The sequence below is a fragment of the Mercenaria mercenaria genome, chromosome 7 (assembly GCF_021730395.1).
Source record: "Mercenaria mercenaria strain notata chromosome 7, MADL_Memer_1, whole genome shotgun sequence".
NCBI lineage: Eukaryota > Metazoa > Mollusca > Bivalvia > Venerida > Veneridae > Mercenaria > Mercenaria mercenaria.
The window spans coordinates 24,206,291-24,233,514 of NC_069367.1; the positions used below are offsets into that span (position 1 = coordinate 24,206,291).

At 34.7% G+C, this 27,224-nt stretch overlaps 1 protein-coding gene across 5 annotated transcripts in view; it reads right to left on the reverse strand.

Moving 5' to 3' along the window:
- The window catches only part of LOC123555995 (ATP-binding cassette sub-family C member 5-like), a 66,742-nt gene extending 40,951 nt beyond the window's left edge, over nucleotides 1-25,791 (reverse strand). Inside the window, exons 1-6 of one of the 5 annotated variants that reach the window (XM_053547797.1) lie at nucleotides 25,683-25,791; nucleotides 17,886-18,520; nucleotides 17,021-17,137; nucleotides 13,876-14,034; nucleotides 9,344-9,491; nucleotides 2,084-2,231 (exon numbers count right to left, since the gene is read on the reverse strand). In XM_053547797.1, coding sequence (XP_053403772.1) covers nucleotides 2,084-2,231; nucleotides 9,344-9,491; nucleotides 13,876-14,034; nucleotides 17,021-17,137; nucleotides 17,886-18,244 — 931 coding nt within the window. In that variant the 5' untranslated portion in view covers nucleotides 18,245-18,520; nucleotides 25,683-25,791. Of the gene's footprint in view, nucleotides 1-2,083; nucleotides 2,232-6,903; nucleotides 7,052-9,343; nucleotides 9,503-13,875; nucleotides 14,035-17,020; nucleotides 17,138-17,885; nucleotides 18,521-24,007; nucleotides 24,220-24,422; nucleotides 24,447-25,682 lie in introns of those variants that run through there. The other 4 variants (XM_053547798.1, XM_053547796.1, XM_053547795.1 and 1 more) reach the window with 4 other exon arrangements.
- Between the last annotated feature and the right edge of the window lie 1,433 nt (nucleotides 25,792-27,224).

The window sequence follows — 27,224 nt, forward strand, 5'->3', positions numbered from 1 at the left end:
TCAACCTCCCTATGAAGTTTCATAATCCTTGGCCCAAGCGTTCTCAAGTTATTGTCCCGAAAAAGTTTAAATGTTCCGGGTCACTCTGACCTTTGACCTTTGGAACTCAAAATCAATAGGTGTCATCTGCTGGTCATGGCCAACCTCCCTATTAAGTTTCGTGATCCTAGTGCAAAGTGTTCTGAAGTTATTGTCCGAAAACCATTTTAAATGTTCCAGGTCACTGTGACCTTGACCTGTGACCTACTTAAAATTCATAAGGAGACATCTGCTGGTCATAACCAACTTCCCTATCAGTTTTAACTAGAGATGCTTTTGAGAAAAGCGCATGTCTCCCACAACTGCCCCATTGAAAAATGTCTAGTTTTTCTCGATGGCTTTGACGAGTGGACCCCATTGAAAAATGTCTAGTTTCTCTCGATGGCTTTGATGAGTGGACTCAATCAGTAATTCAAGGGCCATAATTCAAAAGTGCCTGGGCGGATTTGGCTAATTATCGAACTTGGCCGAGGTCTTATGGTCAAACACATTTTGTTCAAGTTTGGTGAAGATCGGATAAAAAATGTTCAACTTAAGAGTGCGGACAAGCTTTGTGACAGACAGACACACAGACAGACACACAGACACACACACACACACACACACACACACAGACTGGAGTAAATCAATATGTCTCCCACACCACTGTGTGGTGGGAGACATAATGATCCTAGGCCCAAGTGTTCTCAAGTTATCATTCGAAAACTGTTTTACTGTTCCGGGTCACTGTGACCTTGACCTTTGACAGACTGACCCCAAAGTCGACCTTCACCTGTATTTTATCATGTTACACCTGTGTACAAAAAATTATGATCCTAGACCCAAGCATTCTCAAGTAATCATCCTGAAACCGTTTAACTGTTTCGAGTCACTGTGACCTTGACCTTTGACCTACTGAACCTAAAGTCAAACTTGATCTGTATTTTCTGATGTTACACCTGTGTACCAAAAATTATTTAAATCGCTCAAGCCTTTCATGAGTTATCATCCGGAAACCATGAAAACCAACGGACTGACAGACCGACCCTCACCGACCGACCGACAAGCTCACTCCTATATACCCCCCCAAACTTCGTTTTGTGGGGGGTATAAAAATTTGGTTTGTTAATATCCTTTATGGATTAATCAGCCCCTAATTATTCCTGATCAAAAGTAATCTGTGTCAGTGATCACTTGCTAAATCGCAAGATCCGCTAGGCCGCTACTTCATTTCTGTGTTCTTTGATTTTGCTAAACTCTGTGAATGTTACATTAACACACACAACAATCTAGATTATGCCAGTTTCATAACAAAAGGACGTTGCTAAGATCACATCTGCTTTGTTGAGTTTTGAGTCATGCAGGCAAAGTTTTGAAAAAATGACTTCTTTCCTGCTATACTGAGGAGAAAATGTGCTCCACAAACTCGTCACCACTCTACCCTTCATTTTGAGAATATGTAAATTGCTAGGTAGAACCACAAATCTTCAACAAGCCACACTGATGTCCTCCTAAATTGATGACCTTGAGCAGGGTTCAAACTCCTTAATTTGGGCAAGCCATTTGATATAAGTGACTCTAAAAACTCATTCAATGTAACTCTAGCCCACCCGCTTAGCTCAACAGGGAGAGCTCAGATTGAGTTAGATCCTCTTTTGAGGCGCTTGTTCCTGTGACAATCTGATAAAAGACATTGTGTCTGAAATCTTTCGTCATCCACTTCTGATTCAAGTATGGAAGTTGGCAGTTACTTGCAGAGAACAAGTTTATACTGGTACAGAATCAAGGAACGCTGGTTAGGTTAACTGCCCGCTGTTACATAACTAAAACACTGTTGAAAATGGCATTAAACCCGAAACAAACAATTCTGATAGTCCAAGGGTAAAAGAATTCTGACAACTGTTCACATACTTCACTTTGATCAAGTTCATACCTGTTGCATGATTAAAATGCCAGACAAGAACAATATATTGTTCTGCTGTTTGAATTCAACTACAAATACTTTGATCATGTTGGCACCTTTTCCATAACTAAAATGTCGAAAAAAAAGAAAAAGACTTCATACCTGATGCATAATTAAAATGCCAGGCATGAGAAAAGAATAACGTTCTGCCAAACTCTGTCACAGTTATAGCTACAACCAGTCCAATGCCCACTCCAATGTCAACATCACCAGAATTTAGGTAGGACAGCAATCGGTGAAGAACAAAAGCCTGGAAACAAGATAGTAAACCATTCAGTGAAACATGAAAATGAGAAAATTTCACGATAGAAAAATTGTCATGTTTTTACGCATCATCTTTGAAACTAATTAATATTAAAGACCATACTTCTGACAGAGTTTTGAAAAGTACCCGGTATGAAGAATATTCACAAGAGGGTCAAGATGAGCCTGAACCGTTCATCTGAGTAATATAAGATACATGTTTAAAATAGCAAACTTTCGCTAAAATATTAGTTTGTATGTCAGTACGTTGCTTCTATGGTCACTGAAAGTCAGTTTTAAGAACGTGTGCAAAACTGTACATGTCATCCAAATTTCAAGGCTGTACCTTAAAAAACAAGAAAGGTCAGTAGGTTAAGGTCGCAATTAAGTGACCCCTGATCACTTGGGGTCATCAGGTAATTATAATTAAACAATCTAAGAAATATGATCTGATAATTTTTTAAATATTTAATCCTCTATAACTCATGTAACAAGTGACCCCCCCCCACCCCCAAGTGGGGCCTCTTTTCATCCTAGTGGCATAATTTGAACAACTAGGCAATGCTACATACAAAATATCTAAGGCCTAGACCTTGAACTTTTAGACAAGAAGATTTTTATTTTCCTTTCCCTATATAAGTCTATGTTGAACCTAGGACCCCCAGGGCAGGGCCTCTTTTCACCCCATGGGCATAATTTTGAACAATTTTGGTAGAAGACCACAAGGCAATGCAACATACCAAATATCAAAAGTCTAGGCCTTTCAGTTGCAGACAAGAAGATTTTTAATTTTTTTCCTATATATCTCTATGTAAATTTAGCTTGAGATCCCACTGGGCAGGGCCTCTTTTCACTCCTGGGTAATAATTTGAACAATTTAGGTAGAGGACCACAAGGCAAACCAACATGAAAATATAAAAATCCTAGGTCTTGTTGTTGTAGACAAGAAGATTTTTAGTTTTTCCTATATAAGTCTATGTAAAACAAGGGATCCCCGGGGTTGGGCCTCTTTTCATCCTAGGAGCACAATTTAAACAATCTTCATAGAGGACCATTAGATGATGTCACATGCCAAATAAAAAGGCTCTATGCCTTCCTATTTTGGACAAAAATCTTTTTACATCTTTTCCTTTTCTGTTGCCATAGCAACCGGAGTTCTGTATGGAAACTAGAAATTGCTTTTGTAAAAAAGCATATGTCTCCCCCAATGCAAAGTCCTATAGGCAAGAAGTCAATAGGGGTCAGGAGCAAAAGTCAAAGAGACACTGATGGTTGGCTGCAATAGGGATCATCTACTTGGCATGTCCAGTCATCCCGCTAAATTTCAACACTATTGGCCTAGTGGTTCTCAAGTCACTGTTCAGGCTCCTGTGACCTTGACCTTTGATCAAGTGATCTCAAAATAAATAGGGGTCATCTACTCTGCATGTCCAATCATCCTATTAAGTTTCAACATTCTAGGTCAAGTGGTTCTCAAGTTATTCTCCAGAAATGAAATCCAGGCCCCTGTGACCTTGACCTTTGACGGAGTGACCCCAAAAACAATAGGGGTCGTCTACTCCAGCAGCCCTATAACCCTCTGAAGTTTGAAGGTTCTAGGTCAAATGGTTCTCAAGTTATTGCTCGGAAATGAAGTGTGACGTACGGACGGACGGACAGGGCAAAAACAATATGTCTCCCCCAGGGGGGGGGAGAGACATAATTAAATTCTTTGAACAATTTTGAAAGGGGACCACCCAAGGATCATTCCTGTGAAGTTTGGTGTAATTCTGCCCAGTGGTTTTCAAGAAATTTCTTTTAAGAAAATGTTGACGGACACACAACACACGATGAGCCACCAATGAGCAGAATGATGGACAACAAGCGGTCACAAAAGCTCACAATGTGCCTTAAGCTCAGGTGAGCTTAAAAGCAATTTGAGTCATGATGTATCATGTAAAGAGATTTTTTAATTCATGTTAAAAAGCATGTGAAGTTATGTGGCAAAGGGATAGCAGATAAATGATATTTGTTCACTGTTGTAAATAACTGTTGAAAGAAGTGCCTTAGAGACAATATTTTTTTTCTCATTTTGTGCAATTCTAACATGGCTTGATTAGTTCGTCAGTTGAAAAAAAGTGATAAAACCTGCATTCTAATAGCTTGTCTCTGTTAAAACACGTTTACACTAGAATGACATCACGTTAACATGCAGAGATGTCAACATTTTTGTTGCGACCAAGAGAGAGCGCTACTACATTTTATTTACTGTTTTAGATTAAAGGAATATTAGAATTGAAATAATTTATAGCAAAACCATGTTTTAGCACTATTTATACACTTGTGCGGTAATATGCCGTACAAACAATTTCACAAGGGCGCAACCTGTGACCCACCATCATGCATAAATAGAATTAAAGCACCCTTTTGCTATAAATTATTTCTTACTTAAGAAATGGTTTATAGGGAGAGAACATTACGCCACCAGTTGGTACATTTTAATTGCTTGAAGCCAAATTTATCAATATAATGACAAATGAAGTTAAGCAATATTTCAATGGACATATTAGAATGACATAAGGACAGAAAGCCTTTCAAAAGACTTAATAATACCCCTGTAAAAAAGCCTTCCTGTACCAAATAAAGACCTGTTTGACTGTCAGTAAGGAAACCGAGTTCTAGAATTACACGACTGTAGTTTATTCCAAGGCTTATACTGAATTCTGTCAATTCTTCTGTTCACAAGGTACTGAATGGATACCAGATTTTGAGAAACTAGATGTGTGTCCACAGGACACAGGTGCGCCCCCCCCCCCACTCCTGCCTGTGTAACATGGTTTAATGACTCAGGTTAAACAATTTTTAAGATGTTTGCAACACAAACTTTTAAGAACCTTATGTGTACTTTTCACTTAGTTGGCCATAACTAAGGCCTAGCTGAGTAAAATCCTAAAGAGAACACTTCATAGGCTATAAAACAATCTTCTAATGTTTTATGGTTCTAGGTAAAGTACATTTTAACATACGTGTTTAACAAATTTTTTTTTTGAGTAAGTCTGGACAAGATTGAGTCTGGTCTTGTGTAGTGAGATAATGACTGTAGGTAAAATATTTTCGGAAATACGCGCGACAAAACATTAAAATGACAATTTTTTCCTAGGTCAGGGGCCATAACTCCTACAATACTGAATGAATCTGGACGTGAAACCCCAAATGCACAACTGCACATGCTGACCAACATTCCTGTAAACTTTGGTGACTCTAGGTCAAATACTTTTGGAGCTATGCGCGACACATTAAAATGACAAATTTTTAACTAAGTCAGGGGCCAATAACTCCTACATGACTGAATGAATCCAGATGCGAAACCCCAGGTGCACAACTGCACATGCTGACCAATATTCCTGTAAACTTTGGTGACTCTAGGTCAAATACTTTTGGAGCTACACGCGACACAACATTAAAATGACCAATATTTTACGTCTGGGGCCATAACTCCTACACGACTGAATGAATCCGGCTCCAAACCCCAGGTGCACAACTACACATGCTGACCAACATTCTTGTAAAGTTTTGTGACTCTACGTCAAATACTTTTGGAGCTAGGTGCGACACAACATTCTCGGAAGGACGGACGGACAAAAGCAAATCTATATGCCCCCACCACTTGTGGGGGGTGGGGTGGGGGGGGGGGGGGGGGGAACAAGGGGCCATTAATCTGCCAATGACCAATAACTGTTAAATAATTTGATTAAACTGAAGATTTCAACCAAGCACTGGCATATGTAAAGCACAGGAATATGCCAAGTACTGGTTCCATGGTCATATCACAGTGTATAAATGTTAACTCTTGCAGAGTGTGACATCACACAGTGTATTACAATTCATTGTTATTCAATGAAGCAAACTGAAACTCATGATGTGTAACACTTATAAAAAATATTCAGGTCAAATATGGACAAGGAAGTATGTAATTCTGAAAAGTAACTATTAGTAAAAAGATGTTTTGTTAAGATATCATTTTAAAAGCCTGAAACAGCTAAATGTGTAAATGTGTCACAGGAGACATCTGAATCTGAATAATCTGAATACAGATGAATGTAGTGGAGAAGAAAGTGACATGTACCAAACTATGAAAATAAACCCCATCTTGCCAGAAGCTGGGTATATAGATGAGTGTAAAAAATGGATTTATTTTCCAAATATGACTATACTAAGATCTTGTAATAATGCATATATATATATAAATGCATGTAAAATTGACTTTTTCCAAATATGACTATACTAAGATCTTGTAATAATGCATATATATAAATGCATGTAAAATGGACTTTTTCCAAATATGACTATACTAAGATCTTGTAATAATGCATATATATATATAAATGCATGTAAAATTGACTTTTTCCAAATATGACTATACTAAGATCTTGTAATAATGCATATATATAAATGCATGTAAAATGGACTTTTTCCAAATATGACTATACTAAGATCTTCTAATAATGCATATATATATATAAATGCATGTAAAATTGACTTTTTCCAAATATGACTATACTAAGATCTTGTAATAATGCATATATATAAATGCATGTAAAATGGACTTTTTCCAAATATGACTATACTAAGATCTTCTATCAAAGCATTATATTCCAGTCACAAAAGCTGGTTACATGGGTGGTAGTAACATAACTCACAGGTGTGGAGAAAGCTAGAACAGTCGCTACTAAAAGCGACATAAAAGACAGCAAAACTCGAGTTCGACAAAATCGTGCAACAGTTAGAACAAGTGAGGCTTTTCTTGGCCCTTTTCTCTCAAGTTCTTCCTTCCAAAGTCTATCAAGTCTAGTTTGACATGCAAAACAAAAACACACATGGCAGAAAAAAAACATATATATATATATTGTGTGTGTGTGTTAGTATAGCTAACGTTAACATAAATCCTAGCAAAAGGATTTATCGGGGTCTCATCTAAATCAGCAATCCTCCCCGTAGCCAATCTAGAACCGTTACGTGTAGATTGCATAATATTTGGTATGGTTTTATTTTCACAACTATTTATGGGTTCAATCAGCTTGCGAAAACTTAGCAGCATTTACCATAAGAATTCTTAACAATGAGAATTTGCCTGTTGTTGATCAAGTCATGAAATAAATGTGATGTGAAAAACTGCACAATCTACAGTAACAGGAAACATGCAATTATAAATGAGCCACGCCATGAGAAAACCAACATAGTGCATTTGCGACCAGCATGGATCCAGACCAGCCTGCGCATCCGCGCAGTCTGGTCAGAATCCATGCTGTTCGCTAACAGTTTCTCTAATTGCAATAGGCATGAAAGCAAACAGCATGGATCCTGACCAGACTGAACTGATGTGCAGGCTGGTCTGGATCCATACTGGTCGCAAACTCACTATGTTGATTTTCTCATGGTGCGGCTCAAACGATGTTACATAACTATCCAAAGAAAAACACAGTTTTGAAACTTATCTCAAAAAATATTTTCAATTCCCATCCCAAAAACACGTGTACAAAATATCATTTAACCTTTACCAGCTGCTAAATTTCTAAAATGGACTGGTCCATCATTCAATTTGGGCAATACCATTTATTATTTGAAGGGATGTTCACTGAAAATTTACTGACTGAATAGCGAACAGTGCAGACCATGATTAGACTGCACAGATGTGCAGGCTGATCTTGCTCTGCACTGGTTGCAAAGGCAGAATCACTTGCCAACAGCAGGCTAAAGGTTAAGTCCATGAATTTCGGTTATCCCAAAGTAAAACTCTCAATGCCTTGGAATTTGAGATACCATGTTTCAACTGTATTGTGTAGGAAGAAAATATTTGGTTTCTGAACAGAGGTTTACTGATCAGGATTTTGGATTGGAGTTTACTAATTAAACTTGTGTGCCTCAAAAATACGAATTACCCCTTGCCCTGCATGTTTTGCTCAATTTTTTTCTACAGTGTAGAACCTGATTAAACCAGCTTTTGGTTTAGTACATGTAAGACAATCCAGCAAATTAAAAAGATAGGATAAATTGCTTTATTTTTTTGCAAGATCTTATTGAAAAAATCTGAACCACACTTAAGTTTTCATAAAGTGAGTCTGTATGAGAAAAAATGACAATTTTGATGACATTTTCACAAAACACAAATTTTTCTACCGGGTATAGGTTTCAATGAAAACATTTACAGATGTAAATCAACATATTGTCTAATATAAGGCTAAATAAAATGTTCTGGCCAGCTTGTTTTTGAAATATTTGCCCAAGATTTCAAGCCCATTCGAACCTTAATTCAAAATTGAAATTCATTTCATACTTTATTTTTTTTTGTTATCAGTTTTCATCTTTAGAAAGTAATGCTGGCATTTCAAAAATGAACACAACGGACGCCATAAATCTGCACGATAATTTATTTTCCTTTCCACATGATGGTTTCAGGCTTTATTCTATTTATTTCTATTTTATCCAGATAAATAACATTAAACCAAGACTTCCAGTTTATCAAATGTGAAGAACTACCTTTAAAGTTAAAGGGATGTACAAATGAAACTGTCCAATATCTGACCTGTATCCTCTGTTACAGCCACTGATAATCTGACATGGAAGGACTAACTGAACAATCGTTCCAAAACACCTAAATACCAAATTTGGTCATACTAATGACACTTGGAAACAAAATATAATTCAGTGTGTAATTTCTTTCAGAATGTTACAGAAAGTTTCTACATTTCTGGTTGTATTTCCATTCTTCCTTCACTAAGTTTCTTTTTCTGATAAGATATATATAAGAATATTAATTTAAATCCATTCTCTTTCAGTCAGGGTATTTAGTACAAAGGCCTTGCACTTCAGATTATCTGATTAACAACAAAGGTCTAGAAACACTAAATTTTGGAGTGTAGAGATGATAATTATTACAACAAGCGTATACATAAATAATATGAACAGATCGGGAAAAACTTTTAAAACCAATATGAGTTGACAGACTATTGTTACATTATTCTATAACGTCTGCATTTTCAAAAGAATCATCTCTACACATTCCAGAAATTAGTATTAAATATATATATACACTAATAGATAGTTTCAGCATTCCTACACCACATGCATGCTGTAACTTACTGGTCCTGCAAATTGCAACGCTACAGTTGCTAAGAGACAGAGGAGGGCAAATATCAATCTTGTCTTCATAAACACGAATACTGCACGTGTAAGTGATGCTTTCTGTGGGCCTCGTTTCTTCAGCTCGTCTGACCAAATACGTGCCAACCTGCAAACAAACTATGTAACTCTGATTACTTAGGTAAAATAGTCTTAAATTATCGTTATATACTGCGAAATGGTTAATATTCATGAGGGTCAAATTTCTGTGGACTTCTTGGTTGAGTCAATCCGGACAGAATTAAATGACTTAATCCCAAGAAACAAGTTAAGGTAGTGGACCCGCAAAGACTGTAAGCAATTTCCATGCTTTTACTTATCCTCTGTATGCAAATTCGCCATTGTTTCGTCATAACAAAAAATTATTTTTCATAACAACTGGAGAAGACCGAAACTGCATTCTGAAAGTATACGAAAAGAAACGGAAATTTCCGATAGTCATTACAGGTCCATTACTTTAACTCATTCACTTTATGTTAAAACGCTAAAATTCACATGTTAATATCTTCATGAAATAGCTGTTTTGGCCCAAACCACAAAATTTGTGCTAACAAAATTAACTGATTTCACAGTACTGTTTTTGGCATTTATATTGAACAATTTAACCTTTACCCTGCTCAATTTCTAAAATGGACTGGTTCATTATTCAATTACGGCAGCACCACTTATTATTCAAAAGGGTGTTCATTGAAAATTTACTGACTGAATAGCTAACAGTGCAGATCAAGATGTGCAGGCTGATTTGGTCTGCACTTGTCACAAAGGCAGAATCATTTGCTGCCAGCAGGCTAAAGGTTAAATTTAGAAAAATGTGTAGGACTTTCTTGTGCTAAAGCTCTGGAAAAAAGAAAAATTCAATGTTGTAACACAGCAAAGAAGTCAAATGTATCTGCATAGGTGTCAACTCAAATACACATACTATACATGTGTGTAATACAAAACGTACATCTGGCCCACTAAAGCACATAAAAAACAACCTAAATTATCAGTATTCTGTGAATTCACCTAAATGAATGTTTCCTAGGGACTAATTTTTATGTATCTCACAGCTGCATTGATCTAGAAATTAAACTCACAACAAACTACAACAAGAGCTGTCCGTAAGACAGCCAAGCTCGACTATTCGAAATATTGTCCCAGAAGCAGGAAAATATTACCCAAAAAGGTTAAATATTAAAAGAGTTTTAAGTTCAAAAGGGGGCATAATTTGGCCAAAATGCATATCAGTTATGGGACTTGGTGCTATCAACTAGTTTTATAACCCCTAAGGCACATGTGAAGTTTTAATTCAATATCTGCATTAGTTTTGGAGATAGAAACTCGCATGTAAAACTTTAACCAGAATTTTCAAAGTCCAAAAGGGGGCATAATTTGCCCAAAATACATGCCAGAGTTATGGACTTGACCCAGTGAGGTTGGTAATTGACCTAGAAAAACAAAAAAAAAAGTTTCAAATCTATATGCCTTTTAGTAATTGCTGTATGTACTTGCACGCAAAACTTTAACCAGGATTTTCTAAGTCCAAAAAGGGGAATAATTTGCTCAAAATACATGTAAGAGTTATGGGACTTGATCCAGTGAGGTTAGTAATTGATCTAGAAAAGAAAAAATAAGTTTCAAATCTATATGCCTTTTAGTAATAGCTGTATGTTCTTGCACGCAAAACTTTAACCAGAATTTGCTAAGTCCAAAAGGGGGCATAATTTGGCCAAAATGAAGGTCAGAGTTATGGGACTTGCTGCTATCAACTAGTTTTATAACCACAAAGACACATGTGAAGTTTCAAATCAATATCTGCATTAGTTTTAGAGATAGTAACTTGCATGTAAAACTTTAACCAAAATTTTCTAAGTCTAAAAGGGGGCATAATTTTCCCAAAATACATGTAAGAGTATGGGACTTGACCCAGTGGGGTTGGTAATTGATCTAGAAAAAGAAAAAATAAGTTTAAAATCTATATGCCTTTTAGAAAGAGCTGTATGTACTTGCACGCAAAACTTTAACCAGAATTTTCTAAGTCCAAAAGGGGGCATAATTTGGCCAAAATGAAGGTCAGAGTTATGGGACTTGCTGCTATCAACTAGTTTTATAACCCCGAAGACACATGTGAAGTTTCAAATCAATATCTGCATTAGTTTTGGAGATAGTAACTTGCATGTAAAACTTTAACCAAAATTTTCTAAGTCCAAAAGGGGGCATAATTTGCTCAAAATACATGTCAGAGTTATGGGACTTGACCCAGAGAGGTTGGTAATTGACCTAGAAAAAGATAAAATAAGTTTCAAAGCTATATGCCTTTAATTGATGGCTGTATGTACTTGCATGCAAAAACTTAACCAAGGTGTGACGCCGACGCCGACGCCGACGCCGACGCCGACGCCAGGGTGAGTAGAATAGCTAGACTATTCTTCGAATAGTCGAGCTAAAAATCCTTCTTTTAATTTTCATTAGAAATTTGAAATTCTCAATGTTGTGTCCCTTAGAAATATATAGACCATGAAATTTAACACCAACAATATTAAATGATTTTACAGTGTTCAGAAATTTTACTTTTTTATCGATAAACTGTGTATATAAATTTAAAATCGCAAAAAATGCTTACATTTCTAATCATTGACGTAGTAATCCTACACACTTAACAAGGTCAAAATTCATTGATAAAGATCGTAATCATTAACCAACTTAACAATTATAAAGATTAATCAAATAATAATTATAGTGATTAAGCAAGTAATCATTAATCAATTAGCAATAAATCTTTATCATTAATCGAATTAGCAATGGTAATGATTAACCAAGAAAACCCAGTATTCAAATTATCATAACAATTAAAGCGACTGGCCTCCTGATGGTTCAACAACAACAAATTTTTTTTTTTTGTTTTGAGATATCTTGAAATAAATGCTGTATTTCTTAAGAAGGCTTTAAAACTTAATTACTGACAAACTTTATGTTACAGAAACACATTAGAATGCATTTGTCATGCTTTTACTCCATGTAAACTGTTCAATTATAAATGTCTAAATTTTGAAGTAATTATTCACTATTTCAGCTATAGCGCTATTAGTTACGATGGGAAAATGTCTTTATTGCCGTGGGGGTCCGGGGTTCGATTCCAGATGCAGTTATCTTTTTTTCTTGATTTGGAAGTTTTAAGAAACAGTCTAACCTGTACTAACGGCCACCTCCGATCAGCGGTCACCTCTGTTCAGTGGTCATTTTAAGACGCCCCCGACAGATTTTCCTCTATTTCATCTCTTTTTTCAGCAGTCACCCATCCACTGTCAGCGGCCACCAAAATTACCTCCTGATCGCCATATTTGACCCCTTTCAGTGGCCATGTTTCTTCCAAAACCAATTTTTGGCGATAATCGCCAATTTAGGTACCCGATTTTTGAAAAACACGAGATTGCTAAGTTCTGAGTGACTTCACCAGAAGAAAGATAAAATGACATAAGCTTCTCAATTAAAACTGATACCCAAAAGTGTCATCCTTTTTTTGTTATGATCCAAAGGCCAGTAATTATCAGCAATTAGCGTGTCACCTCGTGTAAATTTTGTTGTTCACAGTTTGATCTCGGTTAAAGATAATACTCAATATCTAATTAGTAGGATAATATTTGTGATTTTTTTTATTTCTTTCATCAAAATACTGTTAAATTTATACGAAATTTATTGTGTTTGAAGAAATATAAACCACTCGATCTTTTATGGAACATAACGGCAATCTTAGATTTTAGCGTAGACAGTAAGCACGGAGAGCAGCTTCCCTTACCAAAATGGCGAAAATAGTAAACAAACTTGTTTTGAAGCTGGAAAATTGTCTGAGTTGTAGATTGCTAAGAAGACCATTCGTATTGCGAAGGCAAATGCACGTCAATGTATTCTGGTAAAATAATAATAGAAAGACGAATAAGAAATGGGCCTAAAGGTTAAAGTCATGACTGAACTCTGGTAATACATGTATTTACTGCACCTCCTATCAGTGGTCACCTGGCTTAAGTGGCCAAATTGTCTGCTTCCCCTGGCTGGCTGCTTAAGACAGGTTAGACTGCATTTTAGAAATAACAAGAAGCTGCGTTCAATAAACGCTTGATGCCCCTGGTGGCATCCTTGTCGATACAAAGCAACCTAAGTCCAAAATGAGGTCAAGTTCAAGGTCAAGGTCAAACTGAGGTCAGGTGATGTCTGAAGTGAGGAATGGTCACAGGTTACATCTGCATAGGTATCAAGTCATTCTAGTAAGGGGTATTGATGCTAGACAAAAGGGTCCCATTTGGTTAACCTTGTACGGACGGACAACCGGATGGACAGGACGATCACTATATGCCTCCCGCATCAGTAGATGCCGGGGGCATAAAAATTCATGTTCTAATTTTCATAATATGACCAAACTTCAATTTGAAAGAAAGATTATTTTTAGCCAAATCTGGAGGTCAGTGCCTTTAACCCAATTATGTTTAGATTTTACAAGAAAGTTGAAAGGCCCTTACCTGTCTGTATTAGGTTTAGCTTTCTCACTTTCTCCAATACATAGATCTTTAATGGCATCAATTCCTTTACGATAAATATTCCACATCAAGGACGTCTGCCAACCGAAGGTCATCAGAGAAAAGCATCCCGCTTTTTCAACTGGAAACTCATCTTTTTTTCTGTAATAATGGACAACATTTATAAAAATCAGTTTCTAATATCTTGATTTTGTAGCTGTGTGCCCTTGAAAACGAATTAATTTAACAGACAATAGTGACTATGTATACACTTTTCATCAAGCCATCAAGCCTAATGTCTTTTATTGCTATAATATTACATATGTAGTTGTTTTTAACCAACTAAATCGTAAATGGCTGTGTACTCATGAAGTCATGTACCATCCAGATCCATTGATGGACACAAGCTTTTTGCTAGAATGTCTTCATCCATGAACAAGACCCCCTTTTGGTTAGCACAGTAGTTAGTGAGATTTCGTCATTTTATTTTATACATCTTTTTTAACCCTTACCCTGCTAAATATCTAAAATGGACTGGTCCATCATTCAATTTCGGCCATACTACTTATTATTCAAAGGGGTGTTCACTGAAAAATTACTGACTGAATAGCGAACAGTGCAGACCATGATCAAACTGCACGGATGTGCAGGCTGATCTTGGTCTGCACTGGTCGCAAAGGCAGAATCACTTGCCGCCAGCAGGCTAAGGGTTAAGACATTTCATTTAAAACAAGAGCTGTCTGTAAGACAGCACGCTCCACTATTCGGGGATTTGACAGTAAAATGAATATATGTCTGAATAAGAGACCTCTACTATAAAAGGAAGATACACCAAGGGGCATAATTCCATCATATACACAAATTAGTGTTATTAGGATTGTTACAACAAATGCAGATGATGATGGTAAAGATATATTTTGAGTTTCAAGTCATTATCTTATATAGTACCAAAGTTTATCTTATATAGTACCAAAGTTATGTCCAGAAAACGAAGTTTGTTAAAAAAAAAATTAAGTATAAAAGGGGCATAATTTGGTCAAAAATACAAATCAGAGTTATGGGGCTTGTTACCACACATGCAAATGATGGTGATAAAGATACATTTTAAGTTTCAAGTCTTTATCTTATATTGCATTAAAGTAATATCCAGAAAGCGAAGACTGCAAAAAAAGTTTAAGTACAAAAGGGGCATAATTCTGTCAAAAATACAATTAGAGTTATGTGGTATGTAACCACACATTCAGATGATGATTATAAATAAATATTTTTAATTTCAAGTCATTATCTTTTGAAGTACCAAAGATATGTCTATTAATAAAGCTTTCGAAAAAAAATTAACATGAAAATAATTCCAAGTAGAACTCCTTTGTGACCTTGACCTTGGGTATAATGAGCCCAGCCCCTGCATATACTATGTTTGTATGCTAGACAATGTTTATGAGAACTTACAGTAAGATATAAGCAAATGTAACAAAGTTATGACAGAAAAACAAAGGTTGTCGAAAAACTTTTACCTTAAAAATAACCTAAGTATAGGACCTTGGTGGCCTTGACCTTGGATAAAATTGGCCCAGTCCCTGTACATACTTTGTTTGCATACTGGACAATGTTTATGTAAAGTTACAGTAAGATATAAGCAATATTAACAAAGATATGACACAAAAACAAAGGTTGCCGAAAAACTTTAACCTTAAAAATAACCTAAGTATAACACATTGGTGACCTTGACCTTGGGTATAATGGGCTCAGCCCCTATACATACTTTGTTTGTATACTGGACAATGTTTATTTGAAGTTACAGTAAGAAATAAGCAATATTAACAAAGATATGACAGAAAAACAAAGGTTGCCGAAAAACTTTAACCTTAAAAATAACCTAAGTATAACAGCTTGGTGACCTTGATCTTGGGTATAATGGGCTCAGGCCCTATATATACATTGTTTGTATACTAGACAATGTTAATGTGAAGTTACAGTAAGATATAAGCAATAGTAAGAAAAATATGACAGAAAAACAAAGGTTGCCGAAAAACTTTAACCAAGAAGGGTCACGCCGACGCCAACGCCAACGCCGGGGCGGGTAGTATAGCCCCCCTATTCTCTGAATATTGGAGCTAAAATCAAGTGACAAAATATATATTATTTGGACACAGTCACAGACAGTACTTCTATTACTTTAATTTCTGACTGAACCACTTGTAACAATGAACAAGAGCTGTCAGTGAAAATATTTGGGGTGGTACACAAACTTTAACATTTATTCTTAGTCGAAAAGGGGCCATATTAAATTCAGTCAAAATGCTTGATAGAGTTGCCTCCTCCTCTTTACAGACTGGGGTCATGATGGTAAACAAGTATACAAAATATGAAAGCAATCTCTAAATGGACTTTGAAAATATTTGGGGTTGTACGCAAACTTTAACATTTGAGTGACGCTCACGCTCATGCTAACGCTCATGCCAACGCCGGGGCGAGTAGGATAGCTCCCCTATTCTTCGAATAGTCGAGCTAAAAAGCGGTAGACTGAACAGTGTTTTATGTTTACAACACAGTTTAATAGTAATTGCTTATCATATGTTTGTCTGTTTTAGGTTTAACGCCATTTTTCAACAGTATTTCAGTCATGTAACGGCGGGCAGTTAACCTAACCAGTGTTCCTGGATTCTGTACCAGTACAAACCTGTTCTCCACAAGTAACTGCCATATTCCCCACATGAATTATCAGAGGTGGAGGACGAATAATTTCAGACACAATGTGTTTTATCAAATTGTCACGGAAAACATACGCCCCGCCCGAGGATGGAACTCGCGACCCCGCGATCCATACTGAGCTAAGCGGGCGGGTCTATCATACGTTTGATGAGGTGGGAGCAGAGTAAAGCCATTATTACATAATTCTGGTATTGCACAGTGTAATAACATTCTGACGTGACATTTGCTTCAAATATAGATGAAGTTCGTGGAATTGGCTTGGTCTATCTCTGGTGAAAAAAAGTTCAAACTTTTATGTTTCCAGCTAACATATGACAAAAAAAAATCAAAGTTTATGTTGTTCCATATTAAATTGTTGAATTCAATTAATATGAAAAGTCACACATGTTATATCGACTTATATAATATTACCAAGTGACTTTAATTTTAAGCTTACGTTTTCTCAAATCTGATTGGTATTACACCTTTCATGGCCTTTTTGTAACGTCTGAAAGTCTTCCGATGAACTGAACTTTCTGGAGAGAACTCTCCACATACATCTAGTCCCAACAAACTGAAAAAAAAGATACAGCATTCAAAATACATATGCTTCTGTTAAACAATTATGATAATTTGTGTAGGTATTAAAATTCTTATCTAGGAAATCTTTTCATTAAAGACATTTGTATAAAGATGACGTTCCCACAGAAAATATCTAAAGAAAATATCTGTTCAATCTAGTGCCTCCCCTGAAATTGTGCTCTACAATATTATTGCTATAATTACAATAAACATCTTTATATATTGGCATTTGGAATTTGACCTTGGCAGAAAAAAAGGAACGCATAAAATGACCATTCTGGGTGCACACTGATAAAGAAAACTGCAACCTGAAATAATGGGGTATGCATGACCTGTAGCCACCAAACATGATCCATGCAAAAACAGTATGTGCCCACACCACTTCAGAGACTTGTATAATGTAACTCAGACTATAAATATGTGAATGTTATACTGCAGAGGTTAAAGAGTTCATATTAATAGTAGGGTATGTAAACTACAAATCCATTATGATATCCTAATAAGAAATTCTGCAGTTATGCATTCGTTAGCTGCAATGTCAAAAGTACTAAATTTTTTTAGTATCATGAATATGAAAAGAATCCAAGGCTCATCAATATTCATTGTACTAGTTTTTTTTTCCCAATTTTTGACATTCTACACTGGTAACCTGTTTTTGAACCAGAGTATTCTGTGACCTTCCAAACTCCCTAACCCACCCTCTCTCTGCCAAAAATTGTTTTTAATCAATTTCCACTCACCTTCTAGTCATGTCTTCAATCCTGTCATCAACATCGCTTTCTGTTGCCATGGTAACATCTTCCCTATCATCTTCTGAATCACTTCTGCTGCTATCACTGTCAATCAAACCTGTTTTCTCATTGGCTGATTCTTCTTTTGTTGCCATGGTAACATCTTCAGTGTCATGTTCACTTATTGTCAATTTTATATCTTTAATTTCTATATCATTATCATTGTCCAAGTCTTTCTCATTTGAGCTAAAGTTTGCACCAGGTTGACCTTCTGTTGTGTCCTTGACCTTTTCTGTTGTCATGGAAACATCGTCATTCTTTTCTGCTTTTTCAAGCAAGTTCTTTTTGTCTGTGTCAGTGGATGCCATTTTTAGCAGAAGTTATTACACACTATGTGGAGTCAAATAAAAAAAGTCAGATCCCTAAAAGGAACAAAAACTGTCAGATTTCCTTTCATAAAGCATAACATGCCACACTATGTCATGATGGTAATTCAATGTCAAAATTATGGTAAAGGTCAAGGTAAAGTTCAAACTGATTCAAAGAAGATTGACATCCTTTATCTCTCAATCAATTGTTCTTCATAGTTGATCAATCATGCTACATTTGCTACGGGCGCGCTATTCCACATTAAAGTCAGCTGCCTGAAAAACAGAAATAAAACAGAAGAGTAAGTGTTCATCCTAAATATTATTTTACATTTAATTAAACTTATATACCTAAAATAAACTTATATAATTCGTAAATTATCATTAAACTTTTTTTTCTATCTTAAATCTTATTCTGTAAAAAAAAAAAGGTGACAAAAATGACAAGCTAATTCTTTTTTAAAATGTGGTATACAAGATACAAGAAAATTAACTTAACATTGGTTCAACTTTGTTGTTTTTCTCGGGAAGGTTGGGGATGATCATCAATTTACTTGACCTATCTTATATCAAACAACAAATGAGCCGTTCCATGAGAAAACCAACATAGTGGCTTTGCGATCCACGCAGTCTGGTCAGGATCCATGCTGTTCGCTTTCAAAGCCTATTGCAATTAGAGAAACCATTAACGAACAGCATGGATCCTGACCAGACTGTGTGGATGCGCAGACTGGTTTGGATCCATGCTGGTCGCAAATCCATAATCTCACGGCACGGCTCAAATACTGAAAGACTTGCAATTTGAAGAAAAAGAATCTTTGACACAGTCTAAAAGATGTTGAGAGACTAGAAAGATTGAACAAGTAAACTCCATTTTAATTCTTGTTTATATCAGAACATTTTGTAGCACAGAGTCCTACCTTTTAAACTCCATTTATATCTTTTTTTCCAGCCTACTGCTAGATCAACATAACAGTATATGGGATGAAAACTTTTAGACAAAACAAATACAGGAAAGCCACAGATCAGACACTCTTAAAGACCTGCTCCAGTCCTACCTTTCAACCTTAAATTGTCACTGAAAAAGCTTAAAAATCCTGATTATGAACAGAGACGCCTGTCAAAATAGCATCTATTTTATATAAAATTCTATATAAAATACCTATGGTTTTGCGTGCTGAAGTGTGGCGCGTGGCCGTTAACTGTTACCTATTGTAATCATGGGTTGCATACACACAACAGAATTTGAATAGCCATGGAGCAGGGCTTTAATGAAACAGTCAACATTAAAATGTGAATCTTTCAGACACAACTGAAGTAGCACACTTCAGGAGCAGCATACCAGAGGGCAACCAAAATAGCACACTTTAGGATCAGCATATCAGTGGGCAACCAAAATAGCATACTTTAGGATCAGCATATCAGAGGGCAACAAAAATAGCACACTTTAGGATCAGCATATCAGAGGGCAACCAAAATAGCACACTTTAGGATCAGCATATCAGAGGGCAACAAAAATAGTACACTTTAGGATCATCATATCAGAGGGCATCCAGAATAGCACACTTTAGGATCAGCATATCAGAGGGCAACCAAAATAGCACACTTTAGGATCAGCATATCAGAGGGCAACCAAAATAGCACACTTTAGGATCAGCATATCAGAGGGCAACAAAAATAGCACACTTTAGGATCAGCATAAATTATCAGACGGCAACCAAAATAGCACACTTTAGGATCAGCATATCAGAGGACAACCAAAATAGCAATTGAATTTCTACCATATTTTCATACATAAAGAGACTTTTATTTAAAATGCACTTTAATATATTTACTATAAAACTAAACTTAAAATGCACTTTGATATGCTATGAATACATATGTTTACTTGTCAAAAAGGTAAAAACACAGAAAGTCCCTGAACAATAAAGTTACATATTTATAATTTTGCAGCTGTGAGTAGATGTGAAACAAATTAATTTTAACTGGTTGTTTATAGTATAAATATTTTCAACAATTCACTCTAAACTATGTGTAATTTGCACATAAAAAATCAATGGATAAGTCTAGGGACATAACTCTGGTCTGACTGAGAGATATCTCTAATAAAACCCCAGATACACAACTTCACATGCTGAATAATATTCCAGTAATGTTTCATAATACTGGAACAAATACTTTTTGAGATACATGCAACACAAACTTAGGCCCTTTTCATGCCTAATTTTGACTAAGTCAAGGGTCATAACTCTGGTCTGACTGTGTGAGATCCAAATTAAAACCCCTGGTGCACTGCTTCCCATGCTGAATAACAATCATGAGAGATTTGATGACTCTGTGCTGGGTCATTCATACTTTTTGAAAAAAAAAAGTCTTCATTTTGTTTCAGTTGTAACATTATTTTTATTTTGTATGATTTGTACCGAACTTTTTTATCCTGTTACCTGCACCCACATTTACTGAAGTACCTGGGCACATGTGTACACCCAGTTTTCAAAATGTCGGTGGGAATGCTGCTATCACTAAAGGTGATTCATTATCAACAGAATTTAGCCACTTGGATATAGGAAATAAAAACACTTCACATCTCCTCTAGATAAGGTCAACAACTGTTCTCACAGTATTGTGTAAATATTATTACGTAGTTATCTAATAATCCATTGTTCTGATAGACCAGGGATGTGCCTGACAAAATAGTCTCTATAACTGGACTTCTGTACGATCTGGTCTAGTGACCTAGTTGTTTATAAATATTAAATGACCCAGTTTCAAACCTGGCCTATAATTTTATCACAACAAACATTTTAACAAAGAAAAATTTAAGTCAGGTACAAAAGCTTTCTTCTGGAGGGTCATGGATTACATTGAGATGAGATGACCTAAGTAGAAGCATGACCTATATTTTATGAACACAAACATTTTAACCAAGTTTCATGTAGCAGCTAAAGTTTGAAATTTGGTTTTATACCAACCTTAAACCTAGTTACTGACCTCAGATGACCCAGTATCCAAGTGCAAAATTTTACTGAAAGTATAGTGGACGCAACTTGACCCCGATGGTTGACCTTTGTATTATAATACCTAATGAGGCACAACCTATTATCGAAAAGGAGTATACGTAAAACACGACCTGCACGAGAAAAAGGAAATATAAATTTGTGTAATTATAAGTTAGTGTATTGGAAAGTTTTAACTGATCAAATGTAAGTATATATACTTTGGTACAGAACTGTATACAAACTAATTCAATATAAATATACACGGCTACCCTAAGCACCCTTGATTTCTACAATGAAATAATCGATATGAATAATCAGCCTAAGGTCAACCATCGCGGTCAAGTTGCGACTACTATAATATCCTGACCATATTTTATTAAGATTAGATGTAGGTCAAGTTCATGCCCTTTAAGTGTTAACAGTAATATCATTCATGATGCCAGATGACAACCAATGATGCAAGACAACAACCAATGATCAATTTATGACCATTAAAGAGCTATCAGAAAAATTATTTATGACATCTGATTACTTAAATGATGATGCCAGATAATGGCAGACATCAACCAATGATGCCAGATATATGGTGATCCTAACTGCTCACCATGATCATCTTGTGCTTAGGAAAGCTAAAAAGACAACTGCCAAAGAGCCATGCTATACATTATATCAATTTACATTCTATTCAAATTAATAGTTTGAGAGTATACTGATAGTAATGGAGCAGACACAAATTGCTTTATCATTTTCTAATGTGATACTAAAATAGCTATATTAGGGTAATATATCATAACAAGTGGTTATTGTGTACAAACCTAAATTGCCATGGTATTTTATCTAACTAATTGATCTCCAGAATTTACTGTTTATCATTATTGTGTCTGATACTATCATATTTCAAGACACAAGCCCTGTTCACATGATGCATAAATACAGCCTGTGCAGGCAAATTTGCAAAGCAGCGAATTCTCACCTGGTCCTACTACATGCAAAAATTCCACAATAAGCAAATTTTGCACTGGCTGCATATAGGTTCTTACGAAGAAAGATTTGCTTCTGCAAAACATATGGTCAGATAAATTTTCCACCCATGTGCAAATCTTGCCCAATATTTTGTGATCAGTGCTTTAGTACATACAGCTTGTAATGGAGAGATGCTAATTTCTAAACTTTCAACTTTCGACAATGCAATTCTGCTAAAAGAAATACAGGAGAACCCTAGGCCATAGAACAGCTTCATCAAATCTATATTTAGCTTGTAATGCAGCCAAGCAAAATATTTGCAGAATCTGTTCAAAAGAGATAATGAAATAAGCAGCAGTTTTACCATCAGCCTAAGTTCAGTTTTACCATCAGTCTAAGTTCAGTTTTACCATCAGCCTAAGTTCAGTTTTACCATCAGCCTTAGTTCAGTTTTACCATCAGCCTATGTTCTGTGTTACCACTAGCCTAAGTTCAGTTTTAGCACCAGATTAAATTCAGTTTTAGCACCAGCTTAAATTCAGTTTTAGCACCAGCTTAAGTTCAGTTTTAGCACCAGCTTAAGTTCAGTTTTAAGAGTATCCAGTTAGAAGGATTACCTTCCATAGTAGGAATTTATCTTTAGGTTTGACACAGGATTTTAATTTATTAGGGTTACAGTTTAGAGGATGTAAAAAATTGAACAATAGAAAAAAGTTTATTTTCTGGTTCAAAATCAGCTGGGAAAAAAAAAAGATATATTTTCTCCAAATATTTTAAGTCCAGTACAAAATATAATGCTGTATGTCAAATATGACAATAGTTAAAAGAAAATTATTAATGATATATCAAACGCTTTTCAGATGGTTCTTCTATACCGTTCAAATAAATAAAAGGGCCATAACTCCTCTAATAGATATAAATGGTCATTTGAAATAATATTATGTTAAACAACATTACCTCCCTTTATTACTATATAAACTGTAGGCGACTATATAATGCTTATAAAGTAAAACACTTTCACTTAGCCTCTTATCTATTCATGTATAATGTATTTTAAAATCCAATTTTGAGCTGGGTAATTAAAATCATGACATAACATACATTATGCAAGTGAAACAAATTAATTTATGTACCTCAATTATAGCCATCTTCTAATCAAATGAGAAATTCTGTTTTGACAATCAAAATGGGTTTCTTTCAACTAATATTATACACGTATTTTCTTTAAAAGACATATTATAGAGAAAAGAGAACTGCATATTCAATATTTGGAATCTAGTAAATATTAACAAAGGAATCTGAGAAAAACAATAATTAATGGATAATTTATCCAATGTTACAAATGCACATTGTGTTATGAGTAAATCCCTAATTGCTAAATGTGAAAAATCCTACTAACCGATGATGAACCCTATTTTTATTCAGAAAAACATTAATTTAGAAACACACTTTTTTTCTTAACCATAATTTATAGCAAAAGAGTGTTTTAACACTATTTATGCACGATGGGCGGTTATACGTCGGGCGTAATAATTTCATGAGGACGCAGCTCGAGTGAAATCATTTGTACGACGTATTACCGCCCAAGTGTATAAATAGTGATAAAACATGGTTTTGGTATAAATTATTTCGATTCTAATATGCCCTTAATCTAAAACAGTAGATAAAATATAGTTACTGCATAGCGCTCTTTCTTTGTTGCAACAAAAACATTGACGTCACCGTGCGTTAACGTGACGTCATTCTAGCATAAGGGTGTTTTAACAGAGAAAAGCATATTAGAATATATAACCTTACATACCTGGCTGGAATGTAAGCGACACCATTTACATCCTTTAAAAATCACTCCGTTTTAACTCAATATTCAGCAGTTAAAAATCCATTTTCAGAAATTCTTAGTATCATAAAATTTATAACAAAATACCAATAAAATAAACTTTACAATACTACATTCAAATATACAAAACATAAAAGCAACCTCTTAAACCCTTAACATTTCAAATTACAACTCATGTCATTTTAAATAGAGTATGCAAGCTATATGAAAACTAAGCACATAAATTAACTCTACAACCACCATAAATTATGAAACTATCCTTTCATTGATCATTAAACACAACTTTATAAATTTTATCTTTAAGAGTCATATATTAGAACACTGGTGAGTACTCGAGTTTACCAAAATTAAATAATACTATAAAATCAGTTCAAATTACCCATCCTATCAATGTGTGAGATTATCTTTCACAAATTTCTTGGTTGCATCAATTCTCAGATAAAATGAAATTTCAACTCACCGATAAAACTGTAATACATAATAGTTAATTTCACAGTCTAAAAGTACAATGAAATATTACTTTCGTTTAAACCACAAATTTTGATGTTTGATAGCAAAGTTAAATGAACTCACAGTATTTTCTTCTTTATGAAGAAATAATTCTTTCCCACTATTGCTACATCTGTAAGAAATGTACGACACAATTATATCATGCCCATATTTTTTAAAAATGTTTTATTTGTATATATTTTAAACAGTAATGTCTAAATTTTAATTCACTTAAAAATTAAGTTTTTGTCTTACATATGCCTGTAATAAATACTGAAGAAAATCTGTCAAACAGGACAGAAAAAAATCCGCCATACTCTATTATCTTTTTCCCCATAAGTATTAAATTTTGAACTTATTAATGTTCCTTGTCCTAAAACATAACATTACCTCAATCATCTGTCATGTGAACATAGGGAAAATATTTACTCACACATGCATGATACTAATTAAGCAACATCATGCAAATGCGGTCTTTAAACCCTTACACCATTTTCCTATGGTTTTCTGATTTACAGTCATGCTTTTTTTCCATTACATTGTACTATTAATAATAAATATATGAACCATTCAAGAGACTTATTAACTTCAAAAAGAAATTAAAATGAAAAATTATCTTACATTAATAAACAAATCACTCAAAAGACTTGCCGTTTTAATCTAGTATGTTTTAAAATATATAAAGTAGAAATTCATCGTTGAACATAAAAACTGGAGAAGTAACTAAAGTATTCATTTTATTATAAAGTACATCCATTAGCAGAATGTCATGAAGAAGTCTTTATTGTGCAATTACTTAAAGTTAGTAACTATCACTACTTTTCATGTAGAAGTAAAAACTGTCCACTGTATTAAAATGACAAGTAAAAACTGTCCACAAATTCTATATAATAACAATACATCCATTTCACGTAAACAAAATTTTACACATTTGTACTTTATGATGTAGTAGTACGCAGTAACATTATACAAAATTTTTACCATCTTTCTTTGTGCATTTTTTTGCAGATTTATCAACACAGGAAGAAATTAAACAGGAAAAATAACTCAAAATTGACCACATTTTGTATCACTTATTTAACATTCATCAAATAACGATTCAATGATACAATATATTAAAGTAAAATAAACCTATCCTAATGCACTTTACCTCTTTCCGAAGACAACGCAGAGTACCTAAAGTATGTAACAAGAAAATGTCCTGCTAACGCAGTCTGGCAATTAATTAATTAGTAAATCGTAGACACTTCTATTTATACCAAATTCACAAACGAGAACCCTACGACTCCACATTATAACCTCTGAAGTGTCCTATATTTTAAACTCAAGTGAAATAATATTCAGTCAAGTGCTTAATTTAATATAAAACAAAGGGAGATAAAACTCCCAAATATTTAAGAGCAGAGCTACGATAGTTCTGATACTTTCTGATTATCGTTTATTTTTTACTTATAGAACTATTATGATGCACATTTTTCCTTAGATAAATTATATAATGCATCATAATTAAGTTACATATATTTGTGATTTAAGTACACATTTTCTTAATTTTCAATATTTGATAGGCATGTTTAGTATTAAAATGTTTGTCTTAAAGTCAGAATTTTGAATATGTAGAATTCATTTTTCAATTATTTATTTTGTTCCAAAGGTTTAGCAACACATTCATATTCCATAAAACATTTCTTAAATTCTTTAGTAGTATGCTATAAATTCTATAGTTTGGCAAATTTATCAAGTTAATCACTTGTCTGATTGAAAGCTAATGTAAAATTGTCACATTCAGACCTTTAAGAGGTTCTATCACAAAAGAGTACATTAAAAATTTTGCTTGAAGCATTTAAGTCTGACATGTAATAGATCTCTAGTAAACTGTAGCATTGTTTCCTTTTCACAAAATACCTTTAGGCTGAAAGCTTAGATAGCCTTTTCAAGGTAAAGATACTGTTTAAGGATAATTAAGTTATGTAATTACAAAGTTAGCTACTAACATGTCCTGCTATGTATTATGTGATTAAATCTGACCAATAATTTTGAACTATTTGTGTCAATGAACCAATCATCTATGAAAGTCATATTGTAACATTCTGATTGGTTATTTAGATGTTTCGAAGTTTGAGTTGTGAAACTCTATCATTCAAGTGAGTTGATTCTGGACCTCCAGACAGAAAACAATGTTAAGATAGTTTATCTGGATCTCCGGAGAATTTACATGTTACTATAGTTTTATTCTGGACCTCCAGAGAATAAACGCATAAATATTGTAATTAAAAGTTATTTAAAAGTAAAATCTGGACATCCAGTGTGTTTAGGAACTTCTTGTATTTGGATATTGCATAAGTTTAAAATTGTGGATCTCCATGTTTGTTGTTAATATTGAATATTCAGGATATCCTGTGAACCTTATTGGACAATCTCTTAATAAACGTCAAAAACATCATCTTGTTGAAACTGCATCCCACACACTCTGACCTTCGTATTCTCAGAATTTCATAATAGAACTTCAGAAAAACCTATAAAACTTCAGAAAACAGGAAACCTAAAAAACTTGAAAAAAAACACAACATTACTTTGTGACTTCAGAAAAGACCTATGAGCATTTAATTTACTACTTCAGAAAAGACCTATTAAACTTTAATACAAGAGGACCATGATGGTCCTGAATTGCTCACCTCTTCCAACATGACCCAGT